Genomic DNA, 22,578 nt, shown 5'->3' on the forward strand with positions numbered 1-22,578 from the left:
TCCTGTTACAGATGTAACGCTACTACACCTGCCCTCTGGCGAGCCTTATGTCATGATTACACAGACACACTCATTGACAAAAAAGCATGGACCCTTACCCTAACCTAAATGCCCATCCGTAACCTAGACCCAATTCTTACCATGAACCCTAACACTTTGACACAAACATGATGAAGGACAGGACAGCTAATCAGCTATGAACAGAAGGTAACAAGATCGAAATGAATATACGGCATTTCTAATTATGATGAATAATAACAGCTTATACGTAATCCAGGGTCCTAGAAAATAATGATTGCTTTTGGTAAGGGTGGGGTGAACATGTGTGAGAGCCCCCCCCCCAAAACGGAGTCATTACGTATGCCATTTTGAGTTCAGGCAATACCCGCTCCGACCGTCCAGGGGGCGCTGCCGGGGCGGCTCCTCGCGCGGACGCCCGCGCTGCCTCCAGCAGAGAGCGGTGCGCGGTTGGATGTGAGCGCCACCGACCTGTCTCGACTTCCAGATCGAAGATGGCGGTCTCGGTGTTCCCCGGCGTGCGGCTCCTCTCCATCGGAGACGCGAATGGAGACATACAGCGACACTCAGAGCAGCAGCCCCTGCGGTTAGAAGTCAAAACCACACAGGACGCGGCCCTCATCAATCTCTCCAATGGTGAGTTGACCTTTTCCCCGCAGCAGCTCCCCGCTCGCCCGCTCCGGCCTCTCTCAACTGCCAGTGCTAATGCTATGCAGTGCTAACGCTCGCGCCGCTAATCTGGCCGTGCGCAGCGCTAGCCACCGAGAAGCTAATCCGCCTTGAGAGACCACGTCGCCTCCCCCTGCTTGTCACGAGGGAGCCCGCGGAGCTCCACATTTCCCCCCTTGTGCTCTGGCGTCCTCCCGGGTCTTTGTTAACTTCAGGGGTCCGCGGTCCCACGCAAGTTGGCCGCGTGGGAGAACCTCGACTGAAATCCAGCGCGACACACATGTAGCGTAGCCCTCGTCAAGTCACGCCGAGAGGCAGGGGGCAGCTAAGTAATGTGTAGTTTAATGCTAGTTAAACAATGCAACTAGCCTGGCTTCAGCAGCGCTGCGCCAGCGCGGTGCGTCGGAGCCGCCCGCACCGCAACTCTTTTGCCCTTGAGCGCTCGCTAACGTGTGTTTCTGTCACTTTGATGTGCCCGCTGGGCGGACGTTTTATTTATTGATTTATTTAAAAAAAAAAAAAAAAAAAAAAAATGTCGAGCCTGTTCCCCTTTTGTCCCCAACGAGACTCGCCTCATGCGATATCGCTGTTTAGCATTGTGAATTAGCTCTTGTGGACTAGTGCCGGAGCGGGGAGCAGAGGGCATCGCCGCCGTGTGCCCCGCGCTCCGGCCGCCTGCCGCCGCGCCGCGCCGCGCCGGGCGCAGCGCCGCGGCACGTCCCGTCTTCGGAGCGGCAGAACGCGCAAACTTTCCCAGCTTTTACTTTTCTCGACGGGGGCGTTCTGTTGGGGTGGCGTAGCGAGACCCGGGCCCTCATTACTTATGCATTCATCTTTGTTCTCATCGGAACAATAGACCTTCTCCCCCCCCCTCCTCCTCCTCCTCCCCGTGCGGACGCCGGATCCGAGCCGCTCCGCTCCGGTCCTCCGCAGCTTTTGTTGCTCGGCGGGACGTCCCGCTGGAAAGAAGGGGTCGCGCTGCTGGCCTCCTCTACTCCGATGCCGTGGTTAAAGAAAAGCGCCCTTTTTAAAAAAATAAATAAATAAATAAATGCATGTTATGGAATACATTGAAGATCTTTGAGCATTGCGTTTTAAAGCAAGCCACTGAGACCCCCCTCCCCCCCAATCATATCCTGCAAAAAATTTCTCTCTGTGGGAATTAAATGAAAAATTCAAAACTTTAGTAGAATATAGAAATGGCCACGCCAATGCAGAATTACGTACGGATGGGTGAGAAGTCAAATGAAAGGCCACCATGAGCATCTTCACTGTGCCTGGCCATCGACTCTGCGTGTCCAAGGACCCTCTGGAGGGAAGAATACTATTCTTCCAAAAGATATTCCCCCATGTGGTGTTTTGATGATTGTGGTTGAGAGCGCTGTCTAACATGTCAGTCCAACATCTCCCATAGGTGTTCAGTTGGTTCTCGGTCCGGTGCCTGCGAAGACCAAGGCGCGCATTTCACATCATTTTCCTACTCCCCGACCTGTCCAGTGACCCCTCGTTACCCTCTGGCTGGGGGCATTGTCATCCCTTTTCTCCACTAATTTTTCCCTCCCATTGTCACCCATGTGTGTCCGTGACTGTGAATGTTAAGACTTGAAACAGCGTCACAGGCCGCCCGTTGGGGATTTGGACAAGGTTGTCTGGAAGAATTTACCTGCATGCTGCTGAAAGTGATAATGATAAGAAAAACACCACATCCTCTGTGTGCCAGATATGCACAGATCAGCCACAACTTAAAAACTATTAACTGTTTTTAAATTCTTCTAGCAGATCTGTGTATTTTTGACATAGTCAGACCATCAAATATAAATCTGATGAAATCACATGATCAAAGGTAAAGAATGAACGCAGCTACGGGTTTTAATGTTACAGTTTAAGCACTGGATCTTCACAACCTCAACTATAGGATGTCTCTGAATATATCTCACAACATTCGTGCATTAAAGGGGAACTCCACTAATGTTATGCATCAAAGTCTTTTTCACAGTGTATGACTGTAGATGTGCAAAACCTTCTGTGTGTCCAGAGGGAGCTGTGTGAGGCCGGACGAACTGAGTCTGCATTGTTTGGGAGTCTGAAGACTAAATGTTTTGGGGGGGAAAATATGTGGGTGTAGGGTTAGCAAAAATTGACCACTGGGCAGCGCTCTTCTGTGTAATTATTTAGAATGTGCGAATGGGAAAAAGGATTTGGAGGCACCGGTGCAAACGACTCTTGAGTTCTGTCACTCTTGTACAACACATTCAGGCAGTGGCTTCCCACTGTAGTCCAGCGCCGATCGTTTGCTGCTTAAAATGACTTGCAGCAGTTCATACCAGCTGTCGCTAACTTGTCATTCATACCATGATTTAAACTTCATGACAGGTGAAAATGTCAGTGTAGCAGTTCCTTTGCTCTCTGCAAGCTGGTGAGGAAACGCACTTTGACACAACACAACAAACAAAGCTGTACAACTGGAGAGTCTGTCCGTAGTCCCAACATCTCCAGCCGAGTGATGGAGCAGCTTCCGTTTTTTTAACCAGTTATTTTCTCTCAGTGTGTAACTGAAGTTGAATTTAAAGAGCATCTTTAGGCTATACTGCTGGGTTGAATAATATTTTCAAATGAAATTAATTTAACTAATTAAACGTTTTACATTTGGTTCAAAAGTTAAATGAGCTCATCTTGGTAAACTCAAACTGTGTGTTGAGGGATGAGATGTTCTCACATTTCTTTAAGCTCTAACTATGTGATCTGTGAATCTGGATTACTGAAGTATCTGCAAGTTATTTAGATACACTGACAACTGCCACGTCCAGTCATGTGTCTGTTCTTAGCTCTGACACAAGCCTTAAGTTTAACAAGGTTTTCATTTTGATCATTTCAATCTTTGTTATTTCTGTAAAGTTACATAAAATGCAGCTTAAATAATGCACACTTTTTTTTTTTTACAATGTGGTCAAACATTATTCAAAACTTACTGAAAAAACCCCAGTATGCAAAGTATGCTTATCAGGATTGGTTAATTAAACTTGGTTAGACTGAGTAAAATGGCCTGCACAATAGATCAACATTCAGTCTTTATTGTAAACTTAATTTTAAACGGATTCAAATTTCTCACCACACTACCCTTAATATCCCACAATGACAGTAAAAATGTGTTTGAGAAATGTTTGGAAAATTTTAATTTAAAACTAAAAACACTCACTACTTCGTAGACGTCCCTTTAGGCAGCAGCTACAGCTTTGTGTCTTCTTGGTTATGTCTCCGAGCTGAACACACCTGGATTTGGGCAGTTTATCACACTCTCCCTGGCAGATCCTCTTAACCTCCATCCGAGTCAACAGGAAGCATCTTCAGGTCCCTCCACAGATGTTCTGTGGGGTTTAGTCTGAGCTTTGACCGGGCCACTCAAGAACAGCCGGAGATTTGTCCTGAAGCCTCGCCACTCTCACCTGGGTCTGGGGTGTGTGCTTTGTGTCATTGTCATGGTAAAATGTGAACCATCACTGCAGTCTTAAGGCTTGTTCACTCTGAAGCAGCCTTTCTTCAGTGACCCCACAGTATTTAGCTGTATTCATCCCCCTCCCACCCCATAGCCAACACTGCCACCGCCATACTTCACCAAATGCCCATGGTCTTAATACACACATAGTGTTTGGAGTTCTGGCCAAAATGTTAAGTTTTTTGTCTCATCAGACCAGAGAATCTTTTTCTCTTCATGCAGTCAGAGACCTGATTGCGGTTTGGTAAAATATGCCTTCTACTCAAAGGCTATGTTCAGACTGCAGACAAAAGTGGCCCAAACGTTTTTCTCCATATTGCTCTTAAATCTGCTTAACTGTATGAATCGCTGATTTGGGGCCACTTCCACACTTTCTAGCTAAAGTGGCAAATGTGCTAGCAGCTCTGTTGCTGATGGAGAGTAGCTAGTCCTGGCGAGAGCAGTAGCAGCTCTCCTGCTGTCACAGCTGCAGCCCCCGACAGATGGAGGAGGACAGACTTTGACCCATTTTGGCTGCCCTGGCTCTGCAAGACCGATATTGCTAAGGTTAGGTGCAAAAGTTAATCTCTTAAAGTGTCGGGGAGTGATGTTTACAAACTGCACACAGTGTTTTTTTGTTTTTCCAATTTACTGAGCCAGGGCTGAGCCGAAAAACACACGGGACGGACAGCTAGCGGAGGAAATATTCGCTGAATTATTTCCAAAAAGTGTATTGGATTAAATTCGCTTACTGCCCCTTTTACCTCTGTGAAAGACTGAGCCTAACAAAGGACAGATATGCATTGTGCTTGATTAATGCATCCTTTTAAAACATCATGGTGTCCAGCATTTTATTATTTATCAGCATTATATTCACAATTGCATCTAATCTGAATCCTGTTTTGAATTTTTTCATTTCCAACACAGGATTAGAATCCTAGAAAACAAAACGGTTCTCCACCAGCCGCCGTCAACTCCTGCAACAGAAGCTCCTGCTTCTCGCAGGCACAAGTCTACAGCGGTTTATTCTGACAGATGTTGCTTTGTCAGCAGCAGGCTCGTTTGTGGTCAGTCTGTTACCATGTCCTGTCCAATTATGTACATACTCTAGATCCATGATGTAGAGGAGTAGAATAAATCAACGGTGTGATTAAGACGACAAGACCAGCAATGAATAGGAAACGGCACGGTGCCAAATACACAAAGTCGATCCTCTTCAAAGACAGCAGCTGCTCTGACTCATTTGATCAAGGCTCATTTCTCTCAAGTTAAAGGAGGAAACTGTCCCAGTGTTATGACGTGTGAAAGCTACAGACCTCTGACTTTCTCTTATTTCATTTCAACAGAGGGTTTTTTATCAGAAGTGGATCTACTTCAAGGGGTAACACAGACTACATGTCAGTTACATCATCAGTCAGTACTGGTCAGCCTGTAAATTCCAATACTCCATAGTAATGTCAATAGGCTTGTCTCAACTTGGGGTGAGAATAGAGACTCAAAACAAACTGAAAGCCTCTGTTTCCAACTGGAGTTTGAACGATGGAGTCTTTTACGATCCAAGCAGTCTCTAATGAAAAGATAATAATAGTGGCATTGTGGGAAATGTGGAATCTATCTCTTTTGGACTGTCTGGAACATAGGTCAGGAAATGTCCTGTGCTGCTTTGATATTAAACAGACATACAGGCTATCTCAGTCCTGTGATATTTTTATCATCGTGTAATCCATTGTTTCCCAGAGGTTTTCTGCTTTTAAATTGAAATATCAAACTAGTCTCACTCATAACCGTAGGTTCTTTTCACATCTTTGTTGATTTGATTGTTTGTTATTTTAACTATCCAGCTCTATATGATTATTTAGTTCCTTCAGCTGGTGTCTTTTGCCTCCTCAGTTCCACCTGCAGTTTGATAACCTTCTGTAGTGATTGAGAGGAGAACTGAGGACAGAGGTGCGTGACTGGGTTATTTCCAGTAGATGCATCGCTTTAAACTGAAGCACTGCTCTTAACCTGTCCATAGGTCCTAGATTAGTGAAGGCTACTTTATAATCCCGAACCTTTTTTTCCCCCCGACCTGCAGATGTGTTTTGCATTGAGCAGATGGAATAGATGGAATTCTGTGAGCCTGCCTTGTTTTCCACATACAAATTTCCTAGGCCCCATGTCATTTATCGTAAAGATTTCTTTACCCGCTCAGTATTATTTGTTGATAAAATCGCATTTTTGAGTTCAGAAACTCCCAAGTATGTAATGACAGGAAAGGCTGATTTCAATAATAACATTGAGTTCATGCCAGTTGTGCTGCTGTCAGCACACAGTCATCGTTTATTCCTGCACAGCATGAAAACCAGCTTCCACAGAGTGAATGAAAAACATCGGAGGGGCGATGCCTACCCTACGCACGTCTTATACTGTTTCCCATTAGTTATCTAGACTGTGGCGGCCCGTCACAGTTTCATAATGATCTGTACATTTTTACACATCACCAAAGATCTCTAACTTAGTGTTTTGTGCCATTGCTTTATTGTAGTGCTGTGTGCAGCGCGCTCTGCCCAGCGTTCGCTCGCTGTCTATTTCTCTCACAAACACATTAACCGTCTGTCACTGTCAGACTGACCATCGACAGCACCCGGCAGGGTCTTAGGTTTGGCTGCTACTATAAGTAAAGCGTTCAGTCCTCAGCGTCAGGCAGACCTCATCTTAATATCACAGGCTGCTTTACGTTACACAGTGTTTACTTTCAGTCACCTGACAGGAGCTCCAGGAATACATGTCAGCATTCTCACTTTTGCGACTTGTTATTAAGGTCACCTTTATTACGCAGTTCATGCATTTTTAATATAGGATTAAAAAAATAAATTGCGAGTAAATATTTAAAATTCTTGTAGTATAATTGTGGTGTACATTTTTAAGGAACTTGCCACAGATGATGTGTGAAAATATTGATACCTCTGGCATATTACTTGGAAACGTGAACCCTTAGGTTACTTGGTACCAACAAATTCATTAGTTTAAAACAAAGACACAATTTCTTTACCATTCCACAATGAGAAAAGTTGTCTTAGAAGCCTATGAATTGATCAGTGTTTGATCATTTGATGAGCAAGAGTTCACAAAATAAAGCTCACAAAAGCAGGAGAGGGGCCTAGAGCCAATCATAGAATGAAAACTGAAATATGATTTGACTAACAAGATTGTAAGTCGCCTGGACAAAAGCGTCAGCAGAATGACTGTAATGTATATCTAGACCTATCTCCACAGCGCGGTGTCGTAGCTGGTGAATGGTCCGGCTGCGCCCATAATCATTCAGCTCCAGGGGAGAAACCTCTACCTTGTTGATTTTCTTTAAACCAATCAGACGTGTTGGGCTGAGCCCAGGATGCAGCAACATGTCCCCTGCAAATGTATGCAAATGTAAATGTAAATCAAGGAACAGGGAAGACAGATTCTCATCGGTAGGTACGTAATAGTCTCACCTTGATGTTGGCGGGACATTTTTATGATGAAATGTCCCAGAGTAATAATTGCATATGGATTCCTGATTAGCAATTTCAAGCTTTTAAAAAATACCAAATTTCAGTAACTGAGAATCCCACAGCACGTTTGAGCAGAGGACTAAGATGAAGAGGCTGCGGCTGCATTGTGCTCAGCTCTCCCACACAGCAGCGGGGTGTGTTAAATTTTAAATGTGTGACCAACAGAGAGTAAACAGTCTCTTTTTGCCTGTCATGCAAAATGCAGCGACAATTATTACACGAAAAATCTAAAAATTGACATTTTGAAGTCAATAATAATAATAAAAGTGAAGTTTAAGCAGCATATTGTACATCAGTCATTTTTGAAATTTCAGAGGTTTTATACGTCTTGTGCTGTCTTAACTCTTTCCATCCTCTCCATTTCATTGCAGGAGAGGAGGCGAGTGTGTTCAAGTGTTCGGTTTCCAGGGAGACGGAGTGCAGCCGCGTGGGGAAGCAGTCGTTCATCATCACGCTGGGCTGCAACAGCGTCCTGCTGCAGTTCTCCTCACCTGCAGGTACACAGAAAATGACCCGATACTGACACACAGAGTAACACACAAAACACAAAGTTCCGACGTCTGCTCCGTGATTTAATAGGAAAATATACTAAATATGCGTCTACTAGTGTAGAAGTAATTTACTGTGTAACCAAACATGCATTGGAAAAATGAAAGAATGATACCGTGTCAGTGTAGAAATCAGATAAATACATATACAATACTTGGGGTTCCTCCTGGTCACTCCAGTGCTACCTTGTCTGTCCCTCCTTTCTGTTAGTGAGCCAGTGTGCCAGAGTTTGTTATGTAAGCAGTGGGCTTGTGTTTCCCCACACACTTGGTACACCTTCCACAAAGTGTGGAGCAGGTTTCATGAGTCTCACCTCACCCTGACACACACCTTTTATCAATGAGAGTCCAGTCATAGTAACAGTAGTACAGTCAATAACTAACTAGCTAGGCTGAGATTTTTTTTTTTACAGGTAATCTCTTAGAGTTTATGACAGATATTTATAAGCACTAACAAAATGTAAAATGTAGTGGGGGATGTAACAAGACACTGTATACTCAATATGCACATGCTCAAATACTTCAGCATATTAACATCACTCATGGATTCATCTCGGACCCAATGTGTGTGATTGGCCCAAAACAATGAAAACGTAATACTGTCTTTGTCCTTTCTGACTACGCTGCATGTATATGTATGTATCAGTGCTCCACCGATATATCGGTTGGCTGATAATGACATCTTTGGAACACTTTGAGAGATTAAAAAATAAAAAGTATATATATAGATCAGCCGCTGTATCTGTATCGGCATCGGCCCCCAAAAATCCATATAGGTTGGACTCTAGTATGTATATTCATTAATGTCGTCAGTGTAATGTAGCCAAAGCACGACCTGTAATTTTTCATGTCTGTGTGTTTGTGCTCTGCTTCAGACTTTCAGTCTTTTTATAATCTCCTGAAGAACTGTCGCGGACACCTCAGTGAGCACTCGGTCTTCAGTGACAGAACAGAGGAGTCCTCTGCTGTACAGTACTTCCAGGTGAGAGGAACCAGCACGCATGTACGCGCGCACACACACACACACACACACACACACACACACACAATCACACACACACAATCACACACACACTTCAAACACAACAGTTGTCCATTAACTACTACCATGCTGACTTTGTCTTCCACTCCCACTTCCACTTTGTCTTTCTTATAAAACGGGTAGCTCAAATCAAGCAATCTGATTGGTTCATAGCCGTGTTACAAAGTACACGGTGAGGTTGAAAGGTTGTAGTTTTGGCATGGGCCACGGCCCACATTAGCCTGTGGACTTAAATTGCTGGCGAACCCAGCTACCGGTTCAAAGCCTTCTTTCTGAGGAACGCTACAGTTGCAGCGGTTGCAATGCACGGCGGTTGCTATGCAGGCAGCCAGGATAGACTACTTTTTTTTCTTTCATTTCGCCATACTTGTAATCATTTGATAAAAGCAATAGCTCACTTCAGGCCATGATATACTGTCATTATATCACAGTTAAGGGGGTCACCAGCCGAACAACGCCCCTTAACTGTGATATAATAGGCGTATACCACGGCCTGTCGTGAGCTATTGCTTAAATAACTTTCATTAGGAAACACTAAAGAAGAGTCCTGTTTGTGGAAATTTATTAATTATTTTTGCTTTTAAAAGAAGCCAACTGAAATTATATACATGTGTATCTTTTTGGGGGGGCACATCATCTGGTCTGTAAATTATTTGATCTGTTTATTCATTTGAAAAAAAAAAAATTGAAAAAAAAAGATGAGCACCCAGAGGGTTTTGATCTGAGACGACTACACATGCGATTTAGTAGGCATGGTCCTCTGACTGGAGAGACGGAACTTCTTTGTGTGTAGATCGTTTCAGTTTCAGAAAGCAGGGACTTCATCATTCTGTCATTGACACTGTATTAGTGTCAGACATCAAAGCAAAAAAGAGCCTCGGACTTCGAACGCAACAAGCCTGAGCTTCTTGTTGCTGATGTCCACCAAACAAAAAGAGTGGGAGTTCCCTCACTAGCATCGTTTTACAGACCACATAGCCACTGAGCTCATCAGTCGCTTACCTGTACCTGCTAACTTTGGTCGGTTCTCATGCTAACTGGGTTGGTTGGTCCATATGCTTCAATACCACTGCTGAGAAAATACTGTTTCGCTTTGTTTTTACAAGTGTTTTCATTCTGGTATTAATAAGAATTATTTACGGCAAATATGAAAACCTCTCTGACCCCATTTTGACTGCAAAACCGGATGAAAATTATACATTTTACTATCGAAATGTCTAAATATTTGTTAACGTCTGTTCTGAATTGGCCTATACAAAATTGACTTCAAATTCAAAAACTTCATAAATAAATCAATCTTTTCCTTGTCTCCCTGCAGTTTTATGGCTACCTCTCCCAGCAACAGAACATGATGCAGGACTACGTACGAACAGGGACTTACCAACGGGCTATTCTCCAAAACCATACTGACTTCAAGGACAAGGTAATCCCTCCATCCCACGCATCATTTGAAATCAACTTATTTACATTAAGAGTTGACAAACGTGTTTATAGCTGCTCCAAATGACCAAAGGGCATAAATCCTGCCGCAGTAAAGATGGATAAGATTAACTGTCCAAGAGTCTTTGGACAGTTACACCTTTTTTTACTTGGCTCAAAATAGAAGTATAGAAGAATAGATTTTTCAGGAAATATTAACTATGACTTCATGTGTATCTGACCAGTCATTCTTTAACCCTTACAATGTGGGCAGTCATGTGTTAAAAGTAAGTAACTAAGTAATCTTTATTTTTATTGCACCTTTCACAGACACAAGCCACAAAGTGCTCCACAAGGATAAAACATGATTCAATTCAATACAGTTCAATTTTATAGGGCCAAATCGTTACATATGTTATCTCAAGGCCCTTTATAGTAAGGTCGCAACCTCACACTATGAGAAAAACCCAACAGTTGCCACAATGAGCAGCACTTGACTTGGCTCCCTTTTTTAACAGGAAGAATTTTTTTGCAGAAACAGGCTCAGTTGTGGGCGGCCATCTGCCTCGACTGGTTGGGGGGAGAGGGGAGGTGGGCAGAAAGAGGTGGAGAGAAACCTTGGTTCGGGTAGGAGTTAGGGGAAGGGTGAGGGATGGGATTGGAATATAAACCCTGGTTTGGGTAGGGGTTTAGAGGGCTACATGTGCCTCACAGATCAGATCTTCTCAGACTTGGCACTTCTATGTATTATCGATAATTTTATTTTAGATTGAAATCCCAGAGCGTGAAGAAAAAAAAGAGTGTAATATTTATGGCCTGGACTGTACTATGGTGCTGCATTCGGCTGTCCACATGCGGTTTAATATCTACATGGTGCATCATTTAAGATGTGGATCATTGTAAACAAACAGGAGAACACATTGATATCCCATCCTTCATTTTAGCTGTGTACTTGGTTTGTTAGCCCTGCTCACATCCTTCCGAGGGACTGGATGGTGAGCATGCTATTTAACACCCAGTTTCTTTAGAATAACAATTTCATTTTATAGTTATATAAATGAAATGTATTTGTTTACTTGTTTGTGATTGAAATTGGCGAATCATCACTCCAAACTTTAACCTTTGCTCAGCTTTTAGCTGGAAGTGTAGCGCTGACTGCCGCTGACAGTGACGTTGTTTCCTGTCCTCTGTTGTTCAGGTGGTGCTGGATGTCGGTTGTGGCTCGGGGATCCTCTCTTTCTTCGCAGCCCAAGCAGGAGCCAGGAAAGTCTACGCTGTGGAGGCCAGCACCATGGCACAGCACGCCGAGGTACAGACACGCACATGACCCGTCTCTGATGTAATTTGAACCACTTGGGTTATTTGTCACTCAGTTCCAACCAAAATGAAATCCACACTTAAACTGGGATGTGCAGCCCTATAGTGTAAGTGTCCTGTGCCTTGCAGGTGCTGGTGAACAGTAACCGTTTAGGGGAGCGCGTGGTCGTCATCCCGGGGAAGGTGGAGGAGGTGACGCTGTCAGAGCAGGTGGACATCATCATCTCAGAGCCGATGGGCTACATGTTGTTCAATGAGCGCATGCTGGAGAGCTACCTGCATGCCAAGAAGTTCCTCAAACCCAATGGTGAGAAGGTTTGGCGCACATGTTAATGGGAAAATACAGAGTTGTCAGTTTATTAGGAACAGTTAGCTAAAACGAATGCAGTCTAACTGACCTGTCCTGTTATAAACACAGTTTCAGTAAAACGTGGATTAACTGGTATGATCATTTTGGCAGCTTTGACTTGTTCTGCTGTTGAACTGTTTTGCATTATACAGGAAGGCATATCTGTTATTTAGCCTCCCCGATTTGAATGGGGTGGACAAAATAATGGAAATACCTGCCTTTATACAAAAGTGCAGCAACATTTGAATTGATGCTTCTTTAACAGTTTGAACAAAAGCTAAACATCACCTTCATGAAGTAGAATATATTTGTTTTGGCTTGGTGTTCCTCATAAACTGACAACCGAGTGTCAGTTTATGAGCAAAATAAAGGATGAGGGAGTCCTGTTCTCCTGCCAACTGCCTTCAGTTAATTTTAGACATCACCTGATAGATTAACACAAAAGGAGTTAACACAAATGTTAATGTAGCCACGGGTTAAACATTCAAAATTATTTTGCCATTTTAGAAAATTCTGATTAATGTCTGTGTTGTAAGTCAGTAAAATACTTTTCTTGACTCACCTCTGTGTGTGTGTGTGTGTGCGCATGTCTCAGGTAAAATGTTCCCCACCATCGGTGATGTCCACCTGGCCCCCTTCACAGACGAACAGCTCTACATGGAGCAATTCACCAAGGCCAACTTCTGGTGAGGATGAGGCTAGGGAACAGTGGACCTTCCGACAACCTGAACTTTTCAGAAGTGTTTGTTTTTTGGGGCCTCATCCTTCGCTGCATGTTGACTCACTTGCTTTTCAGTTTGCTCCACTGCACACAATGAGAATCTTACAAGAACCGATTTGCATGTACAAGTGATTTTAAAGAATGGGGGAAGGTGATCAGGCCTGTGTGAAGTATGTGGGAATTCTTGTTTGGGTGTGTTCATAATTCTAGAAAGAACCTGTGTACAATTTCTGGAAAGTGAGCCCAGTGAGAATACAGCTACAAAAACAATGGGAGATTTGCCTGCCGTTGTGAACGCGTCTGATCTGGAAAATCTCCTGCTGCGTTCTTCATATGTGTAAAGTAAACTCCATGAGTTCATGTCTGAAAACAGTTTTGTTGCTTCCATTTTTGAAAACAAAAAAAAGGCTTTAATGCAGTAAGTTAAGACCCTGTAGAAGATGGTGGGAGCCAGGATAGGGAGGATTGCCTCCTTCAGGCTGCTTACCTTAAGCTTCCCAACCCTCAGAACTTCGTCTACGTTAAAATAATATATATTATTCTGAGATTGTGCCAAAAATATGGCTTTAGTTGTAATTTTTCCCCATTTTTATAGCAGTTAACTAGTTAAGGAACAGTAAAGAGGGAATATCTGATCTTTGCGCCCTCAGGTACCAGCCCTCGTTTCACGGTGTAGACCTATCTGCTCTGCGGGGGGCAGCTGTGGATGAGTACTTCCGCCAGCCAATTGTGGTAAGTTATCCACCACATGCATACACAGTGGTTTACACTTGTTCATGATTTCAATGACTGTACACAACAAACAGGCTTGGGGCTCTCACTTCCATGAAAGTTTACTTTTTGAGAGTGTTACGGGTGCTTCCCGGTTAATGAAACCATCCTGAGTCTAACCGCATGATTACTTCTGCTTCATAATACGTCAACTAATGTGGAAATAGTCTCTCTTCAGGTTGGGATACAGTCTTGCCTGCGAATGGAATTTTGCGTTGTGCTTTAGTCATGTGTGATAAGCCGAGTTATCCCTCCACAGGACACATTTGACATCCGTATTCTGATGGCCAAGTCGGTTAAATACACAGTCAACTTCCTGGAGGCCAAGGAAGAGGATCTTTACAGGTGTGTGTTTGTTTGCTTGTGTGTTTATGGGTAAGTCTATGAAATGTTTGCATCACACCCAATGTCTCCCTCCGATCTTTTCTTTTGGATCACAGGATAGAGATTCCCTTTAAGTTCCACATGATGCACTCTGGCCTGGTACACGGCCTGGCTTTCTGGTTTGATGTGGCATTCATTGGATCTGTGTAAGTAACTCGTAGACCTATGGACAGTTTTGCGTGTGATGAATCTCGAGAAATGCATTTAATCAGAACCACGGTAACCCCTTTTGTGCCCCTCCTGCAGGGTGACAGTATGGCTGTCCACAGCACCCACAGAACCTCTCACCCACTGGTACCAGGTGCGCTGTCTGCTGCAGTCTCCCCTCTTCACCAAGGCTGGGGATACACTGTCAGGCACCGCCATGCTGGTGGCCAACAAGAGGTATGAGAGCCGCGTGAACTTGTAATTATGATTTAGTTCTGTCTGGCATTGTGCCCACTTAGTGCCTAATTCTAGTCAGAAACTCAATTCAGTCCTTGTATGTTAAATAAAACTGAGGCACAAGTAATTTGAACTAGAAGAAAACTTGAAATATAGGAAGTGCTGAACTGGCTACGTTAGAAAGAAAAGGAATAGAAAAGAGGAAATAGAAACGATGGATGCAAATGTTAAGTGTTCTGGTATCCAAAGTAACCAGGGGAAAGTGATTGTCTTTGAAATCAGTCAGGCCACCATCCAGCTATGATGTAAATAAAATTCCCAAAATGTGATGAGTGAATAAATACACGCTTTCCTCTCTGTAACTTCACTGAGTTATTTTATAACGCCGAGATATGACATGTTCATCAGTGAGCTTTTGAGATGCGTTTAGGTTAATTACATACCTTTTTCCAGTCTTTGTGCTAAGCTAACAGGCTGCTGGCATCATATTTAGGCTATGGACACGATAGTGGCATCTCATGTAACTCATCAAGAAAGCAAATTAAATTTCCCAAAATACCAAGCTAGTCTTTACAGGCCCCAAGGGCACCCTGCCGAATAACTGACTCTGTGTCAGGTATTTAAAATGATGTGATTTTTTTTAATTGATAAATTATACAACGCTCATCTCCTTCCCAACAGGCAAAGCTACGACATCAGCATTGTCGCCCAGGTGGACCAGACAGGATCAAAGTCCAGCAACCTCCTGGACTTGAAGAACCCCTTTTTCAGGTGAGTTGGTCTCCAGTAAACACTCCTGTATGTCGACGGCACTTTAAAATGGTTGAGCTGGGGATCACATTCTGTGTCTATGATTTCCAACATGTATGTGTATGTGATTGCAGGTACACAGGCTCCACCCCCAACCCTCCTCCTGGCTCACACTACACCTCCCCCTCTGAGAATATGTGGAACACTGGGGCCTACAGCATGAATCAGGGGATGGCTGTATCAGGTGAACAGACACATGATCACTGGTAGATGAAACATATCCTCCATATGTTGGCAGAGGGAACGCCGCCTCAGGTTTTCCTGAATATTACAGAAAACTAAGATACAGGAAATGGCTGAAACTCTGGATATGGGGTAATACCAGGTATTGCCTTTTCATCTTCCACGTGCACGGAATTATGTGGCTGTAATCATGAATTAACTGCAAGGTGGTATGCCTTTTTTTAGGTTTGTATACATTTTAATAATCACCTGAGTTTTTCTGGAATTGTGCATTTACATCGCATCAACCAGGAATACTGGTGTCGTGAACAGTTGCTGCACTGAGCTGATGTGTGATCAGAGCTGGAGTTGTCTACTTTGTGTCCACATGGAAAATGTTCAACCCCATGTAATGGCATTCTTCCATATATCTGCACTTACCCATTTCACCTGTTAAATTTTTTATTTTTTTACAAATCAAATATTTCTAGATTTCCTGATCAAGACGTGTCACGGTGTCATCTGTAGCTCTATGCTTCATTTGATCCCTAAAGAAAATCAAATAAATGTCCTTAATGTTTGTCAGTTACGTCTGACACGACTGGATCCACAAAGGCCGATATCTGATTCCTGCCAGATTCGTTTCCGCATAGAAACGAAGCCCAAAACAGCTCCGAGCACATTATTTTCAGTGTGTTTGTTTTCCTTGTGTGTACCTCTGCACAATACAGGCCCTGGGCTTAATTTCATCCCCAAAGAAGCAGAATCAAACATAACCTCACTGAAGAAAAATAAAGTTTTAATGAAAACTAACATGTTATCTGTAATTATTTCAGACAAGCTACATAGCCTAATGCTAAACTGCGTTGTAAACTTAGAAACTTGTAAACTTGTGTTCATAGTGGCTCTACTAAAAAACTCTACAAAACTGCCTCACAATTTTCCTCAGTGTTCACATAAGTGGGGGTAAATGTTTATTGCTGTGTTTTCTGTCTTGCCCCTCTCCAGGGATGCCTGCAGCTTATGACCTCAGCACAGTCATTGGCAGCGGCCCGTCAGTGTCTCACAACAACCTCATCCCCTTGGGTACGGATCTCACACCTGCCGACTTCTCTACACCTCGTGGAACTTATTGTTTCGGGGAAAATCAATAGGAGGGCGACAGAAGTCTGCAGTGCAGCACAAAGTGTCAGGCATGCATGAAAACAAACTGTACAGAGGAGTAGTGAGCACTACAGCGATGTAGGACAAGACTTTGATCAATTTGTTGCCAACTTCCCAGTCACAAGGCTGACACGATGTATTCTGTAGGATCATTACTGAATTAGACCACTGTCGTTTAACATGTGAAATCATGATAAGTTTCTCCTTCAGCTGCCTTAAAAACAACACCATTGTCTATATTAGGGATGGGGAACCATACACCTGTCAAGGGCCATTCAAATGTTTGCAACACATATATCACACTCTAATCTCTGTAATGCAATGGTTGGAACTGCTTCAACAGTGATCCTATGCACAAAAATGCTCCGTTGGTCTTTATTTGTTATCTCTTGTTTCATCGCAGGCCTGAGAGAAAAACTGCAAAATTCCTGTCTTGTCCTTCAGTGTTTTTTAATTTTTTTTTTTAAATCTCTTGTGCTGTATCAGTAATACGTTCAGCGATGCCTATTCAAGACTGTTTGTCCATTTCTCTTGGCAAGCGCAGAATTGCGTGTCTTCTTTCCTTGACAGTCGCCCATTACGCATGTTAACAATGAGTGACATGATGACAGGCTCACAGCCGGAAGGGACCATCCTGAAGGATATGTTTACTTGGACAGTTTTAAAAAAATCGTTGAGTGCGGGCGTCTGTTTCTCTCTGTCTGCAGTCATTTAGTTTAGAGCAGAACCTGAAAACCTTTTGGAATTCTTTCATAAAATGTCACAATTATTTTAATCAGTCAGTGAAGTGGTGCCTTTTGATGTTTTGGGTTTGCCAGAGGGATTTGTCGTCTCATGCTAAGAATTGTCTCGCAGGTCAGTTCAAATTGTTGTGCGAACTGTACGTGGCCCTGATGTTGGAGGATCTCCACCCCTGTTTTATATCTTTTAGAACAGTCAAGACTAAAGGAAGCATCAAAGATAGGAGCTCCACATAATGTAACGTATGTTGAACAGGCCCTGATTCGCTCCAGGACTTCTCTTGGAGTTGACACGTCCAGCTCGGCTCATCAGCTCATTTCAACTATATTCAGTCCTTAACGCTGCAACAAGCTTTTTCAACTTTTTTTATTCACCTGAAAAACCCCAGCTGCTTGCGCGCACACTTTTTCCTAAAGTCAGACAGTTAGCTGCTACACCGCCACCGTGAGTGACGGGGCTGATGCAGCCGGTTTTTGTCGGCGTCTGCACAGAAAGCAACCGGCTAAAATGTGTCATTAACTGTGCTTCCTCTCTGACTGGTCACAGTGAACACAGGAATTGTAAACCACACCCACTCCAGGATGGGCTCCATCATGAGCACAGGCATTGTGCAGGGTACGTGCACCTTTTACAGAAATGAAAACGATGAAATCAGTTTTTTTTGTGAATCTTACACAGACAATGTGCCATGTGCAGTCGTCCTCAGCGCCAGTGTTGAATGTCATACTCTGTTCTCCCATCAGGAGCCACGACAGGCCAGTCGGGCCCAAGCAGCAGTGGTACTTACTATCCTGTCACCAACCAGTTCACCATGGGCGGCGCTGCCATTTCCATGGCCTCTCCAATGGTCATCCCCAGCAACACCATGCATTACGGCAGTTAAGACGAGGACTTCGTTAATGGCTTCTTCAGCCCCCTCCCCCGCCTCCCCGCATGATGAGATCCCCAACCCTTCCCAGTGGGACCTCCTCAGTCTGCCACCCCCTCCATCCGTCAACCCTGACTGATCCTCCGATCCGCCGCCAAAACCAATATACCAAAACCAGCGCTGTACTGGGACCCCCCCTCCCCTTGTTCGTCGACCCCATTCTAGTCCGTTCAGTCCATCATGGTATGAGCGGTCAAACACTCTCCTATCCGTCCAGACTCTTGTCTTGCAAACAGCGGAAACCTCCTTCACCGTTGCTCCTCCTGGGGTTCACATTGGGACTGCGACACATGCACAGCAGTTATCACCTGTCCTCTTCCTGGGGATTCACCCTCTGTACTGTCTCCATCCCCACCACTCCCCTGGTTTTCTTTACTGCTACGATGAACCCAGAGTGTTTGCCCCCAAAAAACGTTTTCTTGCCTAAGAATCTACCTGTTGCCAGATACCAGCATCAGTCCGTTCCCAGAAGTCTCCCACACCTCTATCCCAGAATTCTACACTGGAGGGTTTCATCAGTGCAACAGGACACTATTATCATCATCGTCAACACTCGCCTCTTAGCTGCCATCTTGGCTCTTCATATCAGACACAAATACATTTACACAGCCTCTCTGCACTTCTCTCAAGAGACTGACTCATGTCAGGCGAATTGGTTCCTTTTTAAAGTATCAGTGCACACAAATCTCAAAACATATCTTCCTTGTTTATTCCGTGTAGATGATTTGTTTTGCAGGCAGAGGCAATTATATCAGAAACAGGCCGTCTACAAACCGAGGCGTCCTGTTGAATAGATTCTTTTTACTGTTAGTTGTACAATCTAAGCGTCCAGGTTCTTCTCTTTACCTTGTGTTTGTTCTTCAAAGCTGCGACTTTGATGCATTCTACTTAGGGTTACTCAGGTTTTGGGAAAACGCTGGTCACCTTCCATGCTCTGCGATGAGATAAATGAAATAAATAGATGAAAGTAGCTGTAAAACTCTGTTCAAATGAGGGAAGCTTTCATCATGGTCATTGGGTGGAAATAATATTTTACCTCCACGGGTGACATTCAGTATAGTCATTCGATCCGTTGTTAATGAGAAAAAAATGTTAAGTGCAGCTTTAAGTGTACAGTAATGTGGCTAGCATCACTGGGAAAAGGGAGAAATAGCCTCTCCTTTTCCTCCACCCTGAAGGTGGGTTGTTGTAGTTTACAACAACCCACCTTTGAGTGGGGTTGCCAGGTTTGAGCACCGTTCCAAAAAGCCAGGTGACACCTTTTATCGTATCTGACAAGCAATTAAAAGAAGACATCCTGGAAGTTACATTTTGTCCCATTTCTGCCGGAGCTAGGCTAACTCTTGTCCCACCAACACACATGAGCTGTCTATACTGTACTGGACACACTGAAATTTGAAAAATAACTTTTGTCACCTCACTTGTGTGTCTTTGTAGTCTCGAACTATAGAACGCTGCCAGTCTCGTTTTACAAGCATCCTCGGTGTCTTGGTTTGACACTATCATTTGTGTTTAGTGAAGAATGAGACTTAGGGACTTTCAGACTCTGATTCGCATGGAAGATGGCCAGATGGATGTAGGACATTCTCCCCAAAACCTGTTGCCTGTGCTCATATGAGAACCCTTAAGCCCCTTGCCTCTCCCGTCACCTGCCCTCTTCATTTAGCACCTGTATTTTTTTATTTTCTTTTTTGGCTAAGAGGACATTGCAGCCACTCTTCCGCCGCCAGTCATTTGTTGAGCCAGATTACTCTGGCAGTTGGAAGAAGACGATTTGGAGAGGGAACCCGCAAGGACCAATAGCCCAGGCGGCAGCCCACTGGCTGCTCAAGGGAGAAGCGCTGTGCTGGATATGGAGCGTCCGAGTTTACATCCTTGTTTTCTTCCCCTCTGCTTCTCCTCCCAACCTCCTTTGAGACTGTGAGACTGTCGCAAAGAACCTTCAATGTGGAGGCACGGGACACTGGGCCTGTCCACCCACCTCCCTCCTCATCGGTTCACTATGTATGACCGCCAGCATATCATGGGCCACAAGACACCCGACGCGCCCTCGCCCCCTTTTTATTAGTCATGGAGAGAAAGACTGACACGTGTATGCATTGCTTCCAGTGTCACAGCTGCTGGACTTTGTTCATTTGGAATTTATGATTTAGTGAGTTTTAAGAGAGCTGAGGAAAAAAATTCTGTTTGTAGGATTTATTTTTTTGTTGTCTTTATTTTGTTTTTGTTTTTTCTCTGTCACAAAAACCAACAATTAAAAAAAAAAAAAAGAGAGAGCAAATTAAATGGGGTGGAGATGTTCCAAGCCCCATCCTGGAATCGGGTGTTGTAGTACTTTAATTTGTTCCCTCTAGTTTGTGAAGTAGACCGCGGACACGCCAGATGTTCACCATGTGGTAGCCTTTAGCCATCGTGTCCCTTTTTGTCCTGGAATCTTTGCTCTGTGTAGCCAATAGTGGCGTCCACTTTTATCATGGAAAAGTGTAATAGGAAGCCTGTGTGTCATGTCCTGTTATTTCTGTGTTTGACGAAGCAGTAATAACACCTTTCTCACTGTCTGACAATCGACTCTTCTGCTCCGCAAACAGCCAGAGAACGTCGGCCCCGAATACTGTGGCGAGCAGTTCCTCCGTCCACGACACAGACGTCTCTGCAGCAGCTGCAATTCTTCAGGCCCAAATTATCTAAATGAACTGAAGCGTCGTGCTCTGAGCACGCGCGGTATGGTCGATGCCAAGAGCTTTAACTCAACACCGTTTAATACACGAGAGAAAACGTCTCTACCTCTTCAAATGATAACCTACTCATACCCAAATAAAATAGACTTGAACAGGTGGACAGGGAGCGGAACTCGTAATAACATTCGAGCCTCTGGTTTAACTGCATAGTGCGAGTTCTTGAGCCTGCTTTTCAGTCTCCTGAGATTTAGTTTAGTTAGTTCAAGGATGGAGAATTCAGGAGATTCCTTTGTACAGGAGCTGTACTGTCCCATCAGCGTTTAAAATGTGTAATTACAGAAGGCCAGGGACGACATGACGCCAACATAGTGGCATCAGAAAGCATTCTGACCCTTTCACCTTTTTTTTTTTTTGCACAATTCAATATGTTGTAGGTTTAGTTTCAAATGGAAAAATGAAGTGTCTGTCCAACAACCGACCCTCGGTAATCTATAATGACAAAGTGAAACCATGGTTTTAGAAATGTTTGCTCAGAAGGGTCTAAAGATATTAGTCTCTGGACGGACGGCTGAAATGTAGATGAAAATGTTTAAAAATGTAACTGGACGTACCCTCAGGAATGGAATCATTTTAGCAGATGTGTAACCACATTGGCAGCAAGAACAGCAGTAACCACCAGGGCAAGCAATACGTAAAATTAAAAAAAAAAGGGAATTTAAATAAGCAAATGTTTAGACACTTTTCCAAATCCTTACTACATACTGACTCTAGGCAGGTTTCAGTGCAAAGAGGATTCAGTTGGAGTAAAGCTAATCCAGAGAGTGCATGTTAAGTACAGCAGATGTTCTTCCGGGTGCTGATGATGCACACTTCTCTCTCCCACAATGCAGTGCTCAAAGGAACTGAAGGAGCCGTGTGCAGCTGGAAAAGATGAGCAAAAAAACCATCACAACTATTGGACATAACTAATAAAAATCATATTAAAGCGGACGCTATGCTATCCCATCCCAACATTTTGATGTCCATTTGTGAAGTTGTACTGGTGGTAACATGCACAAAGTCACCGTTTGATTAAAAAAAAATGTCACGCACATTGTGTCATTTACTATCAATATTAAATGTTGAAGTACAGTATGTAGATGTTACATGTTTCATGTTCACCATAGTGCAGCATGAAGCTTGTACAGCTGGGACTCGGGAGAATTAATCTGCACAATCTGTCAGAAAATAGAATTCAAGAAGGGGCCTGCACGTTTCCGGGAGTAGAAGAAATTCAGATTCGAGAAAAATAAAAGCTCACAATGCATGTGGTGAAGGTTTACTGCACCTGCTGCTGGACTGCGAAGTGGCTGCTCATGTGAGGGACCTGGATTCTCAACGGGCGCAGAAACTCTATCTCGTGCTCATGAAAATGTGAAAGAGAAAACGATCGCAGCTCCTTGACAGTTGGTACCAATACCTCATGAAT

The 22,578-nt window shown here is 43.8% G+C and overlaps 1 protein-coding gene across 2 annotated transcripts; it reads left to right on the top strand.

Annotated features, from left to right (window-relative positions):
* Positions 1 to 422: 422 nt before the first annotated feature.
* On the top strand, positions 423 to 22,201 carry carm1 (coactivator-associated arginine methyltransferase 1). 2 transcript variants are annotated; one of them, XM_047328081.1, is made up of 16 exons: positions 423 to 654; positions 8,064 to 8,189; positions 9,116 to 9,222; positions 10,601 to 10,705; positions 11,900 to 12,010; positions 12,148 to 12,325; positions 12,963 to 13,053; positions 13,739 to 13,820; positions 14,119 to 14,204; positions 14,300 to 14,389; positions 14,490 to 14,627; positions 15,309 to 15,398; positions 15,512 to 15,621; positions 16,608 to 16,721; positions 18,051 to 18,119; positions 18,248 to 22,201. In XM_047328081.1, exons 1-16 carry the CDS (start codon positions 513 to 515, stop codon positions 18,385 to 18,387), a joined length of 1,779 nt encoding a protein of 592 aa, XP_047184037.1. In that variant the 5' UTR covers positions 423 to 512; the 3' UTR covers positions 18,388 to 22,201. The 2 variants fall into 2 exon arrangements, with proteins under 2 accessions (XP_047184037.1, XP_035471149.1); XM_035615256.2 differs by having other exon boundaries at positions 425 to 654; positions 16,608 to 16,685.
* Positions 22,202 to 22,578: the final 377 nt, after the last annotated feature.

Source organism: Scophthalmus maximus, chromosome 17, assembly GCF_022379125.1.
Source record: "Scophthalmus maximus strain ysfricsl-2021 chromosome 17, ASM2237912v1, whole genome shotgun sequence".
Classification (NCBI taxonomy): Eukaryota; Metazoa; Chordata; class Actinopteri; order Pleuronectiformes; family Scophthalmidae; genus Scophthalmus; species Scophthalmus maximus.